Here is a 17,282-nt window from a genome sequence, read left to right on the forward strand (position 1 = left end):
AATTGTACTGGCAGGGAATTTTGTGGCATTGGGAGGGAAACGTTGCTTTTACACCTTGGAGAGTTAAAAATTAATGGGGTTTTAATTAGCTTTTTTTTTTTTTCTTTTTGTTCACCTGCGAGCCAGGTTGGGTTACAATTGAGTCCTCGCCATGCCCATTAATTAATGATTAAATCTCATTAAGTTACTTTTGTGTAGAGCTCCTGCAACACCTGCTGGCTGGTGATCATCATACCCACCAATGTTTTCTCCTGGTTCCTAAGATGGCTGACACTTTGTGGGGTACTGTTGGGGTACTGCAGTTTGTTTCAGTGGGGTCGGGATTTGCGCTGTGGTTTGCTATTCCTGTGGCATTGGGTAAGGGAAAAGATCCATCTAATCACACTTTCTCCTTTTTGGTTTTCACATGGAAACCATCTGCTGGGGATGGGAGAGATTGCTGACGCCCAATGAGCATCAGGAGGTGGAATTAAAACAAGGTAGGAAAGAGGGTCTCTTTCTGTTAGGGTAGAGTTGTAGTGTAGAGTGAGTGTAGAGTTTAGAAGGATGAGAGGGGATCTCATTGAAACATACAACATTGTTAAGGGTTTGGACACGCTAGAGGCAGGAAACATGTTCCCGATGTTGGGGGAGTCCAGAACCAGGGGCCATAGTTTAAGAATAAAAGGAGTAAGCCATTTAGAACGGAGACGAGGAAACACTTTTTCTCACAGAGGGTGGTGAGTCTGTGGAATTCTCTGCCTCAGAGGGCGGTGGAGGCAGGTTCTCTGGATGTTTTCAAGAGAGAGCTAGATAGTGCTCTTAAAAAATAGCGAAGTCAGGGGATATGGGGAGAAGGCAGGAACGGGGTACTGATTGGGGATGATCAGCCATGATCACATTGAATGGCGGTGCTGGCTCGAAGGGCCGAATGGCCTACTCCTGCACCTATTGTCTAGGGCATGGTGAATAACCTTTGGATCAAAAAACAGTGGAAACCATGGTGGGCATTTTTTTAAATTAAGTTTTATTTGTGTTTCATTTTTCTGTCATGAAATATCCCAGAATAGATAAACATTTTCAACAAAGATACATCATAGGATGGATTTAATACAAATAAAAAAAAATCAAAACAAATGTGTTTATAGAAAAGCTTTCTATCTTTATTGCTGTTGAGGGGTAGTGGGTTGAGAAAAAAAGTACAAAGTGACAGAAGCTTTTCACAAGGAGCATAGATCATTAGTGTTGTGATGGGAATGTTCTAATCTACCATGCTTCAAACCAGTATGGCAAAATATTTAAAAACATTTGAACTATTTTACATATACAAAATAGTACATATCCTTGGTTTGTTTTGCACCCCCCCAAAAAAAGCCTACCTCTTTTTTTTTTTCCCCCTCTAGTTACAAGAAAAAGATTGCACAAAAGCTAGAGATGCATGGAGTTATGGAGAAAATAGGTCATAGGGAAAAAAGAATTAATTTTATCCACATGCCTAACTTTGGAAAACATAGGGGAAAAAATTAATGTGGTTTTCACAAGATTTGGTTGGAGATGAGACCACACATCATCCATTTAGAATTCGTTTGCTGCTTAATACTGATTTTGTTATTTATAAAAATGACTGGATGTTACGTTGGTGTTACAATTCTGTAACAACAATTGGCAGCTTTGGAATCATTTTATTCAGCACCATCAAATCTTGACTGGATCCCTCTAGTTCACTAAACTGTCACAGGAGGAGGAGCTAGAAGCCCAAAAAGTACCTTTTTTAACAAATTAAACTGCACATGGGAGAATCTTGGGACTTTTCTTTCCCGCCACCCCAGCTTCTGTTCCTGCTCCTGTGTGTTTAGTCCCTTCAAGATCATTAGTGTGAGGTAGCTTAAACTGGGGAAGTTCTAGATTGTGTTCCAAACTTCCTTCATCTTGATAGAAAAAGAGGGCAGGTAAAGTTAGATACTGGAGCAGTTCAATCTCTCAAAAGTCTGCAAAACAAAAAAAAAAATCCACAAAAAAAAGCCCAGATCAACTTGTACTTTCCACATTTTTTTTTATATCAATTGTTCTCCATGTTACAGACTGGTTTTACAACATAGCACCATTTTAATATTTTACACAGTCTCCTGCTGGTAACCTTACAGACTGGTACGGCATGAACATTAATAATACCTGTGCTGGTACAATCCAAGGGAGGGCCTTCAACAGATATCAGTAAACACTTTCGCCTGATCTGAAGATCTTACAGGAAAACAATAAATAAATTAACCGTTTTCACCGTCTGTCCAGCTAGGCCATGAAGTCCAAAATGTAAGCGTGTGGATGAATGGAGTGATGGATTGGATCAGCCATTCAGTGCAGAAGTCCTAGAAGTGATTGGAAAGTACTGAGGTCCTTATTATTTTACAAGAAGCAGACTGCGCCAATGTCAACACCAAATTCCTGATCTGAACCACCAATATCCAAAGGTGCGACATCCACAATAGGCAGACGAGTTGTTTTCTGTGATCTGTATTCAATGACTGTCTTGCCCCACTTCCCAGTGTGTTTCTGTAAAAGCATAATATATAATTTTAGTTGTAAAACTCACAAGTGACAGTAAATCTGTCCTGTATTGATGTTTAACGTGAACACAACATTTTGAAAATTCTTTTTCAAATATTACTTAACAACTATTCCTTTCCTCATGTTTTTTTCTGGTTTACCTTGCTATATCCTTTGCTATTTAGCAGGATACCCAACTGAGCCAATCCCAATCTTATCACTTTAAAAATAAACTTGTAGTTTTATTGCTACAATCCATCTTGCAACTTGTTCAAGAGGTACAAGATTCCCCCAGTATGGTAAGTGTAACCACAAGATTGCTTCTCTTCCCCAAGATGAGGCTGCCATTTTCTTTCTCAAGTTAATTGGCTTGTCAATTAGTTTATTCTGGATATGTTACGCTCGAAGTTCCATACCACATCCCACTGAAAACCCATGGTGTCATTCATGTGTGATAGAGCTACTTTAATTTTCTCTTTAATTAGGTATAAATTATTTTAAAACAACATACCGTGCAGCCATCCTCCAGGACCGTGTAAGTGAACCTGCTGTTTCCTTCGGCTCTGATTTCGATGTCATTGGAACCTTGCAATAAGAGAGCCTTTTTCAGGTTGCCTGTAGCTCTGTCCATATAGGCAATGCTGTTCTTGCAGTGATAGGTGATGTTCTGGGATGCCTCGGTAGATAGCAAACGCAAGAAAGTCATCTGGATGGCGGCAGTATTGGCTGTTAGGCTGCCATCACCATAGCTGAACTATAAGAGAAGGGAAAGGAAGGCTCAGAACTCTGAAGATTTGCAAAAATATTTGTCATTAAAAAAAAAAAAAAAGCCTAAACAATACAGATTGGCAAGGATTTAGATTGAATCCAGTCTTATTTGCAAGCTGTTTCAGAAACTGAAGCATAAATGGTACTGCAGTTGACCCCGGCATCTCTGCATGTAGAGAGGGAGAAACAAGGGCTTCTCTTACATTAACAAGAATGAAGAGTCTGCATAGGTTTGAAAAGCAAAATCCACCAGATATTTATTAGAGAGATGTTTGAAAATCTGCAGCTCATAATAGAGAATCTGAGAAAATCTAGAGTTGCAGACAGATCTCCTTGGAACTATGAATGGAGTTCAGCAAGTCTTTCGATTAAATAGGACCTGAACTAAAGATTAGAGTTTAAGTTGAGATAGATTTGAATAAGATGAGCTTCAAGTACTTTTTTCCCCTTGCTAATCAAAAGGTATAAGGTTACCTCAGTGCTGAAACTGATACTGAGATTGGGTGCATTCACACATTTCGGGATTGTACCTGTCGCTTATTGGTTGATGCTATTAAAATACTCACCCAGTAAATTAACTGAACCAGTGGGTGACTTTAGCACAGACTAAATAATGACAGTAAGAAAGGTAGTTGCATTTGAGGTGGCCAAAGAGAGATGTGGTTTGGGACAATTAGACTATTATCGTTAAGGTTTGCGGTAAACTTATTGTTGTACACTTGCTGAAACTGCTAGTGGACAGGATTTTTTTTTTCCACGTGAGGGTGAGTTACTAAAGCTAAAGGTGACTCGTATTCTTAATGTCTTATCAACGATTTCTTAAGGCACTTACATGGAAACCACCGTTCATTGTCTCACCGAACCATACATGCTTCTTGCCCTTGCTTGTCCACCAGTTCTTGCGTGGAATACTAGCTGGGTTGGGGTAGACGCAGGTCTCGCCAGTCTCCATGTTACAGAAGACTTTGATGGCATCAAGAGTGCAGCCCTGGTTAGGATCGACCCAGTAATCACCTGTAATAGGACAAATGTACCAATAAAATCAGAGTGGATCTGCTGTGATCTATAAAACGGCCTCACTGATTCTCATGCAGATGTCACACCTGTCCATGCTGGATATTTTAATTCACAAAACGCAGAACTTTGTTCAAATGTTCATAAATAGTGGAAATTTGCATCAATTAAAATTTGAAAGCAGACAACGGAAACAAAGCTAAACATTTGTTATGAAACTGGTGCACAGAAGGACCAGAGACTAACAATAAGAAGAGAAACAGCTTTTGAGATGCAAGGAGCACTAATTTGCTGAAACCAGTAAACTATTCAAAGACAAGATTTGAGCTGGAACTGAATATTAAATATGACAGAAGGCGATGAATCTATTTTGAACATGAACATTAAGCCATCTTATTACTCGTGTCTACTTACCGCTCTTCCAGTCTGAGTGACAAAGTTTCAGGTCTCGGCAGGTACGTGCTGGGTTCTTCTTGCTTCCTTCTGGGCTACGGATATTTTCCATCTGGTTGTTGAGGGATTTCAGAGTGGCATCAACTTCTGCGTCATGTTGGCGAAGGAGAGGAGCAGCCTGGTCAGCCCGGAAGTACCGAAGTGGATCAGGGGCTTTCTCGGGTTGTGACAGACCAGCAAATGCAGACATATCAATCCCAGGGCCTGGTGGGCCAGGAGGACCAGGTGGACCAGAATTACCAGGAGGACCCTGTTGGGGAACATCCACTGCAGCATTAAAACCTGTCGCACAATCACCCCGAGATTCATGCAGAGATAGAGAAAGAATCAGTGGGAGAAGTCTTGATTTCAAAACGAAGAAGGATGAGTGTTGGTTATATTTAGTATTATTTATAGTGTTGCTACTTTGTAATTGACTTTTTTTACATTATAAACTTGCAAATGCTATTACTAGAGAAACTACAGAAACTAGAGTTGAGGACATTAAATGTGGAGAGTGTGTTGAAGATGGCATGATACTCACAGATGGGCCACTTTCACCAGAACGACCACGTGGGCCAGGTGGACCGATGGGACCAGGCATACCATTTGAACCATCCTTGCCAGAAGGTCCAACAGGACCAGGGGGACCCTGTAATAGGAGGCAACCAATATAGTTAGAAACCATCTCCATCATGAAACTCATCCATAGAAATAATAGAGACAGCAACTGCTTGAAAGGCTTCAGGCTCTCTCCTCACAGTGAGAGGAGAATCCATTTCTCAAGTAGGGGCCGATCATATAAATAAATTGAGCTGAGAGTTTGAGGAGCTGGAGTCAACACTGAAGCACGTGAATAATAATGTCTAGATTATTTCCTTTGCCAAGCACATAACTAAAAGGGTCAACACTGAGTGTGCGGTTCAAAAAATAGTGTGGGAGACAAAGGTTCCGATTCACGAGACACTCTAACCCAAGCTAAGACTGAGCTATAGATGAACCCCTTAAACTGGGCTGGCTCTCAGCTCCTGGCCAAGCAAAGAACTAGGTTTAAAATAAAAAATAAAAAATGTGAGTGATATATACCAACCAATATATATATACCAGTTGGTGTGTATAGTGGGGAGTAGAAAGTTAAACATTTATATAGAGAGATTGAGGCCAGGAAACAAAATAGCAATTTGGCAAGTAGGTGAGAGATCGTACGGGGGTCGAGATTTTGTTGAACGAGATAAAAACAAGGCAATGTGTATGGTGACTAAGATGTGAGAACTAACTATACCAGTGCATTTGACATTTTAAAAGGTTGGACAAAATCGGGAAACCAGTGAGGGTGTTAGTTAGCACTGATACATAACGAATGGCCTGAACAACAGTGAAAGGGAATGATCGTGCCTTGGAAGCGTTGGAATCACAATCAATATGTGAAGAATTGGGAGATAAGATGGGACAAGAAACTGTTTTTGAGCAGCTTACAAGGTAACCAACACTAGCCACACAGAGACACTGATAATTAATAAATGGCAGGAGCCTGCAGAAATACAATAATTGTATAGGCCTTTAATCTTAAAAACTTAGCAAATCATATGGACAAAGGTAATAAGAAGGATTGTTCATATGAATCCATTCAGCACAGTTTCCTGGAGGAACATCTCCTGGATCCAATTAGGGAATCGGCCATTTTAGATTTTGTATTGTGAAATGAAATTACTAATCTCAGAGTATGAGATTCTTTTGGGAAAAGGACGACAAAATTATTGTAGTGATTCATAATTGATTGAGATATTAAATAGTTTGCCTTATCCTCACATTAGAAGGCATGAAGAATATACTGGGATTTCTTGGCTGGAAAGATCCGAGCATAAAATCAATCTTAGTAAAGGGAAAGTACTGGAGAAATCAAGGGGATCAGACCAATGCATCTTAGAGCTGAGAAAAATGCTGTAGTGATAATGAGGCATCACTGGTGATCTAAAATTCCCTGGAATCTGAGTGGCCCCATTAGATTGGAAAGTGACCCACGCTGCACAACTAATTAAGAAAGGAGGGAGAGAGAAAATAGTGAACTTCCGGCTCCACAGTTATTAAGTATGCACGTTGTGGTATTACATCTCCTCCAGTCTTTACCCATAATTTCTGCTCTGGAGATGTATTTTCTGCATTCAATTGCAATGCAAAAGTGAAGGTTAATACTCACTCTAGGACCAGAGGGACCAGCAGCACCAACAGCACCTTGATCACCGCCAGGGCCCTGAAAAGAAAGAAAAAGCATAAATGTTACAGCTTTACAATAAATATGAAATAATGGAATGGACTGTAATTAGACTGCTGTGGGTGTGGGGTCACTTCAGAATGGTAGATTTTCCTCCCTGAAGGTTATTAGTGAATCAGAATATTTATTTAACAATAAGGTGATTTCATGGTCAATGTGACAAGATTTGAACTTGTGTCTGTCAACCACAGGAGCCATCAATTTCTTCAGCCGAGTAAATAGAAACTACTCCTGTGCTCCTTACAACTTTGGAGAAGATGGGGGGGGGGGTGTACAGGTGGTCACTCCTCTCTACGAAATTGCAGGCCATTTCAAGTAGGGTAGAACCCACCAATAAACTATGCTAAACGTTTGCTTAAGATATTACATTATATTAATAATCTGTTTCTTAATATTATTTAATTTTGCCTCTTCCATCCCTGTGGGTGAAGATTACCTCCCCTCATGTTCATAAGTTATAGGAGCAGAATTAGGCCATTCGGCCCATCAAGTCTGGTCCGCCATTCAATCATGGCTGATCTAAGTCTCCCTCTCAATCCCATTCTCCTGCCTTCTTACCATAGCCCTCGACACCTGGTTCTTGGCTCCAGTTTCATGCTGGCTTTACCAATTATGTGTCTGGTGGACTCAATTTCTTACATCAGTTGGATATTTTTTAAATGTTGTTGTGAAAGCTAAGTTGGTGATACCAACAATGAATTCCTGCCCCTTTAAAATCCTACCCCTGAAGATACAAGCAAATCCCGTGGCACTATTGGAATACTGATCGAGAGAGTGTTCCTTGTGTCCTAACGACGATCTCCAAAAGCCAATATTGTGCTTATTGGTTTCATTTAGTGTTTGTGGGATTTTGCTGAGTGCGAAGAGGTTGTTTAATTTCGTTGACTTGCAGTGGTAACAGTTCAGAGTAATTCACTGAATGTGAAGTGATTTGAGGTTTTTCCTCGTATTTGATGAGATGCAATATAACCTCCAACAAAATGAAAGCGATTTGGTTCCAATAGATTTACAGTCTATTTGATTAAATATACTCACAGGAGGTCCAGGTAGACCTTGCAGACCAGTGAAGCCTCTGTGACCTTTCTGTCCTCTTTCACCTGCTTCGCCAGCTTCACCCTTATCACCACGGGGACCTTGAGGACCCTGAAGAAGAGATTACATTTAAGAGATTAAAATAGTCATCAAGTCCCAATGCTGCAATGAGGCTTGTATTTTCAGCTAAAATTATCATAATTATACAAAGTTAAACATTCCTGAAATGATAACACAACAATGTGATCTTTATGTGTTTTAGTGACATTGATTTGAGCATTATTTTAACCAAAGCCTAAAAATATTATATTTAAATGTTCTTCAAAAGGCTTATTCTTTTCAATGGGTTTGTGTTCAAGGACACAGTTGATCATAAACTTCAATAAGATCGCATAGATGTGAGCTAAATGTAAGTGAGGTACCCTCGCTAGCATAGGCCTGGGACTTCAGTTGTGAAAAGATGTATTTCATCTTCACAGAATGTCTTTCCCTGAGGTGATTTTGTGCTAATACTAAAACAAGAAGCGATGAAATAAAACATTATTTCTCCACTCTGACAAACATCATCTCCTCATGCAATATAGACTGCTTTCTCCTATTAAAACTAAACCTAAATTTAGAACCGAGTTCTTACCTCATTCAACCCGATTGAATGAACAGACCCATCATATACAACACAGTAAATGACAAAGATTACTCACAGGCATTCCACGGGCGCCAGAAGGGCCAGAAGGACCCATTGGACCTTGAGCACCCTAAAGCAAAGGAACATCATTTTATTATTAATTTGTAATAAAATATAATCAGAATAAATGGTCAATATAAAGAATGCTATCAATATAAACAGTTTAATGATTCAGTGTTTAAAAGTGTGATCTGTGCAACCATTTTTAATCGGTATTAATTAACAACTTCTCCGAGTTAAATAGTATAGATGTTCTGAAAGCCAGCTACTTACAGATTCGCCTCTGTTTCCTTGTTTGCCAGTTGGACCAACAGGGCCTGGAGCGCCAGGGGCACCAGAAGCACCAGGGGCACCAGCAACACCAGTCTGACCTCGCTCGCCCTGTTAGGGAGAAACACACAATGGTCACCAATCAACAGGGGAACATTTTAAAATCAAATCCTCCTGAGTGGATTAATAAGATTTCACTACCTCATGAAGACGGTTAATGGAATGGGGAATGGGACTGTATAAGTACTTGAAGCAGAGAAAAATCCAGGGTAGTTGATGGAGGGAAGGTAGAGGGGAATTGAATTAGCTAGAGATGGTAAATGGCAGAAAGGTACACGAGTCCACATGGTTCCTTTCAATGCCTGACCCTGTGTGTTTACTGGATGTTTGTCACACAAACATATTAATCTATCTTGAAGATTCAAAAAAGGTTTCCATATAAATTTCATTCAGATTTAATTCATACAAAATACTAGTCTTAATACTAGTTATACTTTGACCAATTATTCAGTAATACACACCACCAATCTTGACTAAGAGTCATAGTGCAGTGCAGCTTGATAACACAAGTCCATGGACCAGTCGCCATAGCTGTTATTTTGGTGGCATGTGGGAGACTGGCAGGGGGATGGTTAAAAAATGAGTGGCCTCGGTGTATAGAAAACATAATGCCAGTGTCAATGCTTGGAGCACATGGAATACCACTCATTGACTGACATTAATAAATGGGTACTTGTCATGGGTAAATACTGTAACTATTAATGAATGGGTGTGAGTCCAACTCTCTATTTCTGGTAATAACTGGATGCATGCCCATCTGCCTACATGAATAATAATAAAAGGACATATGCCAATCCCTCTGGTACTGGTAGCAGCTGGCACTCGCCCATCCTTCTGAGACTAGTACTAACGGGTACAACCCCACTCTTCTGGGACAAGTACCAACAGGTACACAACCAGGACTCTCACATCCCAAACACTCTCACTGACTGGTAATAAGTGGGTACACACTTATCTGTCTGTGACTGGTATTAACTGGGCACACACCCACCTCTGTCAATCACTGGGTATCTGCCCATTAGTCTGTGGCTGGAATAAACTAGGTGCCCGCCCATCCCCCCATCTGTTGCTGGTAATAACTGGAACATGGCCAACTCTCTCTTTGTGACTGGCACTAACTGGCTAAATGCCCAGCCCTTTCAGACTGGCACTAATTGTATGCATGTCCTTTTCCCTGTGCCTGGGCACAAAGACACAGTCTATGTGATTTGCTTCCTCACTTTGGCACGGACATTACTCAAGACATATTTATAAGTGACCTCAACAGATAATATCACAATCCAATTCAGTACAGTGGAGCAAAACAATTTGAATATGTATGCAAGTCAGAAAATATGATGATGATGATTGTAGAAGATTTAATTTATCAATAAAACTATTTTATCTTTAATCTAATGTTTTTGTATTGCTCCTACTCTTATAGTAGGTTATTAGTTGTCTGTTTGGACAGTTTTTAATTATTTCTCATAATTTTTCTCTTATAGACTTTATTGGCAGCACCTAACCGTATAGATCTGCACATCTTATTACATGTTCATTCCAATAGCAGGAATTCTGCAGGCAAATGCTGTCCTTTGGTTGGTAGGAACAAAGATCAAAATTATGTTAGCTTAACACATTAGGTGTTTAAGCATTTGAATTGAGGTGGTGCAATATATTAGTTGTTTATCTTTGTCCCTGGAGATTCAAATTGTTATCACTCTGAAGAAATGCAGAGACTTCACTTATGTGCCCAATAACATGAGTTTCAGACATTCTCAGAGCATTATATCGAATCATTTAGAAGTGACAACCTGGAAACAGGTTATTTGGTCTCACTAATCCATTTTCATCTTTAGCCTTTACATAAAATGCTTAATAGACATTTTAATCCCAGGTGCTTTTCCTATCTCCATAATACCCTATGCTTAAACCAACAACCTGGTTAGCCAATTCTTACATTTTGAGAGGTTTTCATCGATATAATCACCAACTGTGGCATCACCACAGACCAAAGACAATTCTGTTCTATTCAGGCTGTGAATGCAATTTAGCTCTAACCTCCCAGAGGTCCACATGTGGTTACATTTCTGAAATTAGGAATCGGTGAGATCAATGGGATACAGGGAGCTTCTTTTGTGCACAATATTATTTCTGCTTCAGTCTAACTTTTTTTTTTTGAGCATTTACATTTTTGGAAGTTACTAATCCTCTTCAGTGTTGAAGTACAAATTATTCACCATACCTTTGGACCATTTGAACCATCACGGCCAGGAGGACCATCAGCACCAGGGTTGCCCTGTGGGAGGAACACAGAGCAGTCAGAATTGGAAAATGACACACAAAATATAATGATTGAATTGTGGTATAAAAGATTGACAAACCTCACGTCCAGGTTCACCAGAAGGACCAGTAAGACCAGATGGGCCGACTGGGCCAGGGGGTCCTCGGTCACCAGCAGATCCAGGAGCTCCTTGTTTTCCAGGTTCACCCTAGAAGAAGAAGCAAAATGGACATTACAACTCAGAGTACATTTGATGCAATATTGTTTTTTTCATAATAAGTCTGGAAATGACTGATGGTATCGCTGTTATCATCTTCTCCCAGTAATATGTTAACATTGATAATTTGAGGAGTGTGATGATACAACACACAGCCATTCTTTTGTAGCTGGGCTGAAATGGCTACTCGGTGTTATCGCACTGAATTTGTGAGTAAACCTGGTTAAAGTCCACATGGTTGGTTCTTAAATTCCACACACCATTTTTGAGGCACCCATTTCACACCTAAAGTGTGTTCTCCTGTTTCACTCTAAGTTGCTACACAACAGGGGTACAACTGCAGCTGGTTAGGTCAGCACATATATTTCAATCAGTACATCGTCTGACTTTAATTTAGCTGAGGAGGACAGATCAGGGATGCAAGATATCCCACAAGATGAAAATCATATAGGGTCATGAGCCTAGGAACAATGACCTAGAAATAATTGTGGAACAGTGGTATAGTTGTCGAGGGTAAGCTGAGATACAACTAGTACCATCTCCTCAATTACCACTTTTGGAATCGGGCAAGTATCAATGTTATATAATCAATAGGTGTCCAAGGTCATCAAACTTTGTGTTTTGATCCTTCCATTCAAGGCCTGGGGATATCTGAAGGGCAAGCCTGCTTCATTTGGCCAGACCGTGACATTTGCATGATTTAACAGTCGGCCCCTTCATTACTTTGACTATGGATCAACACCAGCAATACAACAAGGCATCAGAATTCAATGCATCTATTGGATTTCCAGAATTCAAGAGTCAGCAATAGCACCCATGTTTGGGCTCTTGTACATAATGTTGCTGTGCATTATGACCAATGAAAAGGGGATTGTTATTCTATCAGAGTCCAGCTGGTGTGCAGCTCCAGCACCAAGAAACGCAGGTGAATACTTGGCTCCCCAAGAACTCTCGACATGACTTCACTTTAAGGCAATCTACTAACTTCAGGGATCTTAAAGTGGTGTTCCAAATGTCTTAAGTGATCAAGTGATATCTTATAATTTCTCATGAATTATTAGAAAATTCTACGTGACTTTGATTTGTCAGCTTGGCTCATATGATAACAATTGGTTTTCTGAATTGGAAGATCATATCTCTAAACACCACTTAGTTCACATCACCTAATTTGCCACTTCAGTGGAGTACTGACTTTTCTGGTGGATGCAAAGGATCTGTTCAAAGAAAAGCATGGAGTTCTCCAGGTTTCTCAGCCAATATTAATTCCAACCCACCACACCAAGAGCAGATCAGGTGGTCATGACTTTCATTTGGCGCTTGTGCGATCTTGCCGTATGCAAATTTAGCAGCCGCATTTGGTTATAAAACAACAGCGAGTCCATTTGCGAAATAATTTATTCGGAATTAAACAATTGGGGACATGTGAGAGGAGCGATGTAAATGCAAATTTCTTTCTTCCGCTCTGCATTGGAAGAAGAACAGAATGTCAAAGACGTAGCAATACGGAACTCAGAGATGTAGTTGTTGAACTAGCAGGGCAGCAAGAAAGCTGGTCCATAGATACAAATTCAAGATGTCTTTCAGTGTTGTTCCATGTAATAAAATTGCCATCCAAATATATTAGTGAAGCATCCCAAACCAGCTGCAGTTATACTCACCAGTACAATTCCTCAAATATCATCCATGCCCATCCAGAATCCTCAATCAGGTTTAACTTTAATCAAAGACAAATAAACACACAGCAGAATGTACAAATTAAATCCAGTGTTTTTATTCCAGCCATTATGTATATAGTGAAGATTGTACTTTGTGTCTGGAGTTTGTTGGGGTAGAACAGGCCTACCTCATCTTCTCCTCATTGATTCCCTCTCGAAGGGAATGATTGTATAGGCTGGTGGTGAGTTCCATAGTCAGGCTGTTGGAATAGTAGTGGCATGAAACCTCTATGTGGCACGGACTCCAGTAGTTTCACTCATGTTTGCGACCGGTCGTATTGCTTATTCTTACATACCTATTGTTACGTTGGAAATCTTGACAGCTTGGATTAATGTAAGACCCGATCATCTCTTTAACCTGGCAATATGTATTCTCTCAACATCCACTCATGTGAGAATAGAATTCAGGCATCTGTAAAATCCGCAAATTCTTTACGACTGCCTGCATCCAATCTCCAAATTATCTGAGGGTGTCAAAAGAGCACCTTTAAGGGCTGAGCCTTAAATCTCTATCGTGGTAGTATGAACATTTATGAGAAATGTCCCAAATGTGCCTTTGATCTGCACTGAGGGGTTACCACTGCAGGCCCATTGGAGTTTCCACACACTCGATGGAAAACTCCAGCGTAACCAACCATTCATCTGTAACTGCACAGATCTAGGTAGTGTGCTCCTCCACAATCCTTTCAGGATTTTGCACGAACGTATCCCGCACGTAAATGATCCCAGCCGATGATTTGCTCAGACAGGAGTGTTCTGCTTTTCAGCGGATCCGTTGTGGTTAATATGTGCAGATATTCCGATACTGCTTCAGTAACCGCGCTGTTTTTTTTCTTCAGTCGATGATCAACAGGCCCTCTTGCTCCTTCTCATCCGTGGGCTGTGACTTACCCCTGAGGCTCCTCCTAAATCTCCCTATCTATGTTCTTTGAAGTGTGTAGCTGAACCTGGTGGTTGATATAGTGATTGTGCTATAAAGTGCTGTGATTGTGGCCTTTCTTGCAGATACTGCTACACTCTGTTTTTCCATTTCTGTGAAAAGAGAAGATAATGCGTCACTCCACGGTATTATCTGCACTCTTACTTAGGTCAGCATGTGCCTGATCGACAGTTATTTAACAGATCAAAATGATACAACAAAAATATTATCATACTAGCCATGAACTCGTTGGAAGCTTGCAGCTTTGCCGTCCCCCATTCCCTCTATACTCTCCCTGCTTATTAGTTCCAAAGTGTCGTTCTTGCATAGGGTAGGGGCACGAATTGGCTGAGTCCAATGCAGCACTGTTCTCGCTGATTGAAGGCCATCTTGTCCTGCAAGGAGAAGAACAGTATTGATAGGTTGAATGTACCCAGAGCACTGACAGTTAGTTGCACATGCAGTTGCACAGTTTCTGTGGCGTACGAGATGTTTTCAACGAATGCGTATCACCCTGCTAGATTCACTTCCAAACAGTCATTGTCTCTATCCCCTTTTGGAAATGTTGCGTACAGATATTTGCATAAGCACTTCATAACTTAGATATAAATATCCCCATTCATTGCCCTTGTGTCTCTTGGCAGTGCTGCACTGGTGAATTGCCTCAAACCAGTTTCAACAGAGAGGCAACAAGAATGAGAAGTTTGCCAGGGTTGACTTTCTTGCAGGTGCATATTAATATTATTGACTTACCTTAGCCGATTTCTTGAGATCTCCCATCTTCTTCCTAACATCTTGCCAGGTTCGTTGAGTTCTGGAAGCAGCATTTACAAGCTCCACGATTTATTTCCAGACCTGCTGCACCAGGTTTCTCAGGAGGAGCGGCCCTCCATGCAGTATATGGTGGCTCACTTCATTAATTAAAGCCTTTTGCGCCTGGTTGTCAAAATGTGGCTGGTACACTCCATTGTCCAAGGAAAATTGCTGTGGAAATAGCTGCACTGGGCTGTTATGCGCAAGTTCAATGCTTTAAGCAGCTGCTTAGCACTCAACCTACACCACCCAAAACAGGTTAACTGATCATTCATATCATTTGCTGTTTGCAAATTTGCGGCCGCATTTTGCTACATAACCAGAATCGCATCAGTTGAAAAATAATCTGTTGATCGTTAGCGCTTTTGAGATGTTTCTGCAATACAGGGCAAAGCATTATACGAACCTCTTCATACACAAAGTGCTGTCATGATGATTGTTGCCGCGCTTTAATTGAATGCTGCATTTTTGCGATCATTATAGCGCACTGTAGAGTATTTTGCAGACTATATGCATTACAATCCTTTGCAAAACTTGTGTGTGCAAAAATAGTAATTGCTTGCCTTTAAAATGCGCCTCAAAATGACAAACACATACAGCCTCTGACCAATTTCTGGTGGATTATGGTGTATTGAACCTAGTTTTATGAAACTTTCCTTGCACATTTTAGCAGAACATATATCACATTTATCTGTACATCATAAATATCACAACAGTTTCCAAATGTTGAATCTTTGATCGGTACCTTGAAGCACCGCAGGATGTGATCCAATAATGACAAAGTACTCAATATTATCCAGTTCCAGATATAGACAAGTACTCAGTGTAATTCAGTGCCCAAAGTGATCCAACAACCAACATGCTCCAGTACTCATGTGATAATACATATATATAATTGTATTATTATATCGAATAAAGACCCAATATTCAATGTAATCCAGTACACAATATGATTTAGAGCAAGATGAGATTAGGTGTACAATGTGATCTAGCATATAGTATAATCAAGTACATAATGTGAATCAGCACCTCAGTTTGTGAGCATGACATAATGTGACCTACTGTGGCTTTGTTCCCAGTATTTTACATTTTACAGGGCGAGTCTTCTCTTGTATAAAAGGGCTGTCTCTACTACTAACATGCACAATAGCATTGGCCCAACATATATAATCCTACACTCGAGTGATCTCTATACTATCCAATCTGCAGGATCAGATGGTATACAAGTTAAATATTACACTATAAAAATGCTATATTTTACAAACTGCAAATTGTACTGTGTATATTAGGGAATAGTCTATACAGTACATATTGGACTGGTCTCTAGATTGTATGTTCTATAAGGACTGGTTTCTATACTGTACATCCTGCAAGATAGGTCTCTATATAGTTCACACCATGGGTGATCACTTTAATGTACATTTTACTGTTCATTCTGTGGAGCTGGTCTCTATGCTACATTACTACAACAGTCGTTCATACACTGTACACTTTACAGGTCATGTCACCACATTGTACATCTACAAGGAAGGTGCACAACCTGCTCATTGGGGTTGGACTCTACAATGTAAACACTGCAGGCCTGGTCTCCATACTATATAGTCGACATGGCTGTACACAAGACTGTACATTCTGTGGGCCTGATCGCTACACTACACGTGCCATGGGGCTGGTATTCATACTAGTTCTCATATTGCATAGCCTAAAGGGTTGGTACCAGGAACAACCCTTATAATGCACTTTCATCACGCCTGGTACCTCCAATGTACATTATGAAGGACCTGTCTCTAGACCATATATTCTTGGGAGCCGGTCTCTGTATGCGTTTCAATTCTTTACTGCACATTCTACAGAAGCGATCTTGATACTGTACATACTAAAGTACTGGGCCTGACACTAAACTTGGTATGGTGTTTGTCCCTATACTTTACAATACATGAGGCTGGACTCTGTACATTTTACAGGACTTGTCTCTGCATCCTACAGAACTGGCTTCCTTATCACAACTTTGACAGACTTTATCTTCATATATTCTCTAGATCTGGTCTAGAAACAGTTTATTCTGCAGAAATATACATTTTCATGGGCTGGTGCACATACTGTACATAGTATAGGACTGGTCTCTATACTGTACACATAGGGTTGCATTTAAATGCAAATTGCCCTCTCTGACAGACAGACATCTGACAGATGAATTTGTTTAGCTTTAACTACGTCTGAGAGCACAACATGACCCGATGTCGAGTGATTACTGCACAGAATGGGGAAAGGAGGCAGTTTTATGTAATGCTGTGCTATA

The 17,282-nt window shown here is 40.3% G+C and overlaps 1 protein-coding gene and 2 long non-coding RNA genes across 7 annotated transcripts in view; 1 reads left to right on the forward strand and 2 right to left on the reverse strand.

The window, feature by feature from the left end:
- Positions 1–14: 14 nt before the first annotated feature.
- LOC116968829 lies at positions 15–13,458 on the forward strand. The gene is made up of 3 exons (XR_004410538.1): positions 15–277; positions 7,877–7,879; positions 13,447–13,458. It is a non-coding gene; the product is annotated as an uncharacterized LOC116968829 (long non-coding RNA).
- The window catches only part of LOC116968826 (collagen alpha-1(II) chain), a 75,488-nt gene continuing 59,326 nt past the window's right edge, over positions 1,121–17,282 (reverse strand). For 4 of the 5 annotated variants that reach the window (XM_033015747.1, XM_033015749.1, XM_033015745.1 and 1 more), the window contains 11 exons: positions 11,420–11,527; positions 11,281–11,334; positions 9,000–9,107; positions 8,743–8,796; positions 8,045–8,152; positions 6,935–6,988; positions 5,282–5,389; positions 4,720–5,008; positions 4,124–4,305; positions 3,035–3,277; positions 1,121–2,529 (listed from right to left, as the gene is read on the reverse strand). In XM_033015747.1, coding sequence (XP_032871638.1) covers positions 2,383–2,529; positions 3,035–3,277; positions 4,124–4,305; positions 4,720–5,008; positions 5,282–5,389; positions 6,935–6,988; positions 8,045–8,152; positions 8,743–8,796; positions 9,000–9,107; positions 11,281–11,334; positions 11,420–11,527 — 1,455 coding nt within the window. In that variant the 3' untranslated portion in view covers positions 1,121–2,382. Of the gene's footprint in view, positions 2,530–3,034; positions 3,278–4,123; positions 4,306–4,719; positions 5,009–5,281; positions 5,390–6,934; positions 6,989–8,044; positions 8,153–8,239; positions 8,566–8,663; positions 8,797–8,999; positions 9,108–11,280; positions 11,335–11,419; positions 11,528–17,282 lie in introns of those variants that run through there. The other variant, XM_033015750.1, reaches the window with a different exon arrangement.
- Positions 13,286–17,271, reverse strand: LOC116968828. The gene is made up of 2 exons (XR_004410537.1): positions 14,924–17,271; positions 13,286–14,565 (listed from the first exon to the last, which is right to left on the reverse strand). It is a non-coding gene; the product is annotated as an uncharacterized LOC116968828 (long non-coding RNA).

This window comes from Amblyraja radiata, chromosome 46 (assembly GCF_010909765.2).
Source record: "Amblyraja radiata isolate CabotCenter1 chromosome 46, sAmbRad1.1.pri, whole genome shotgun sequence".
Taxonomy (NCBI): Eukaryota; Metazoa; Chordata; class Chondrichthyes; order Rajiformes; family Rajidae; genus Amblyraja; species Amblyraja radiata.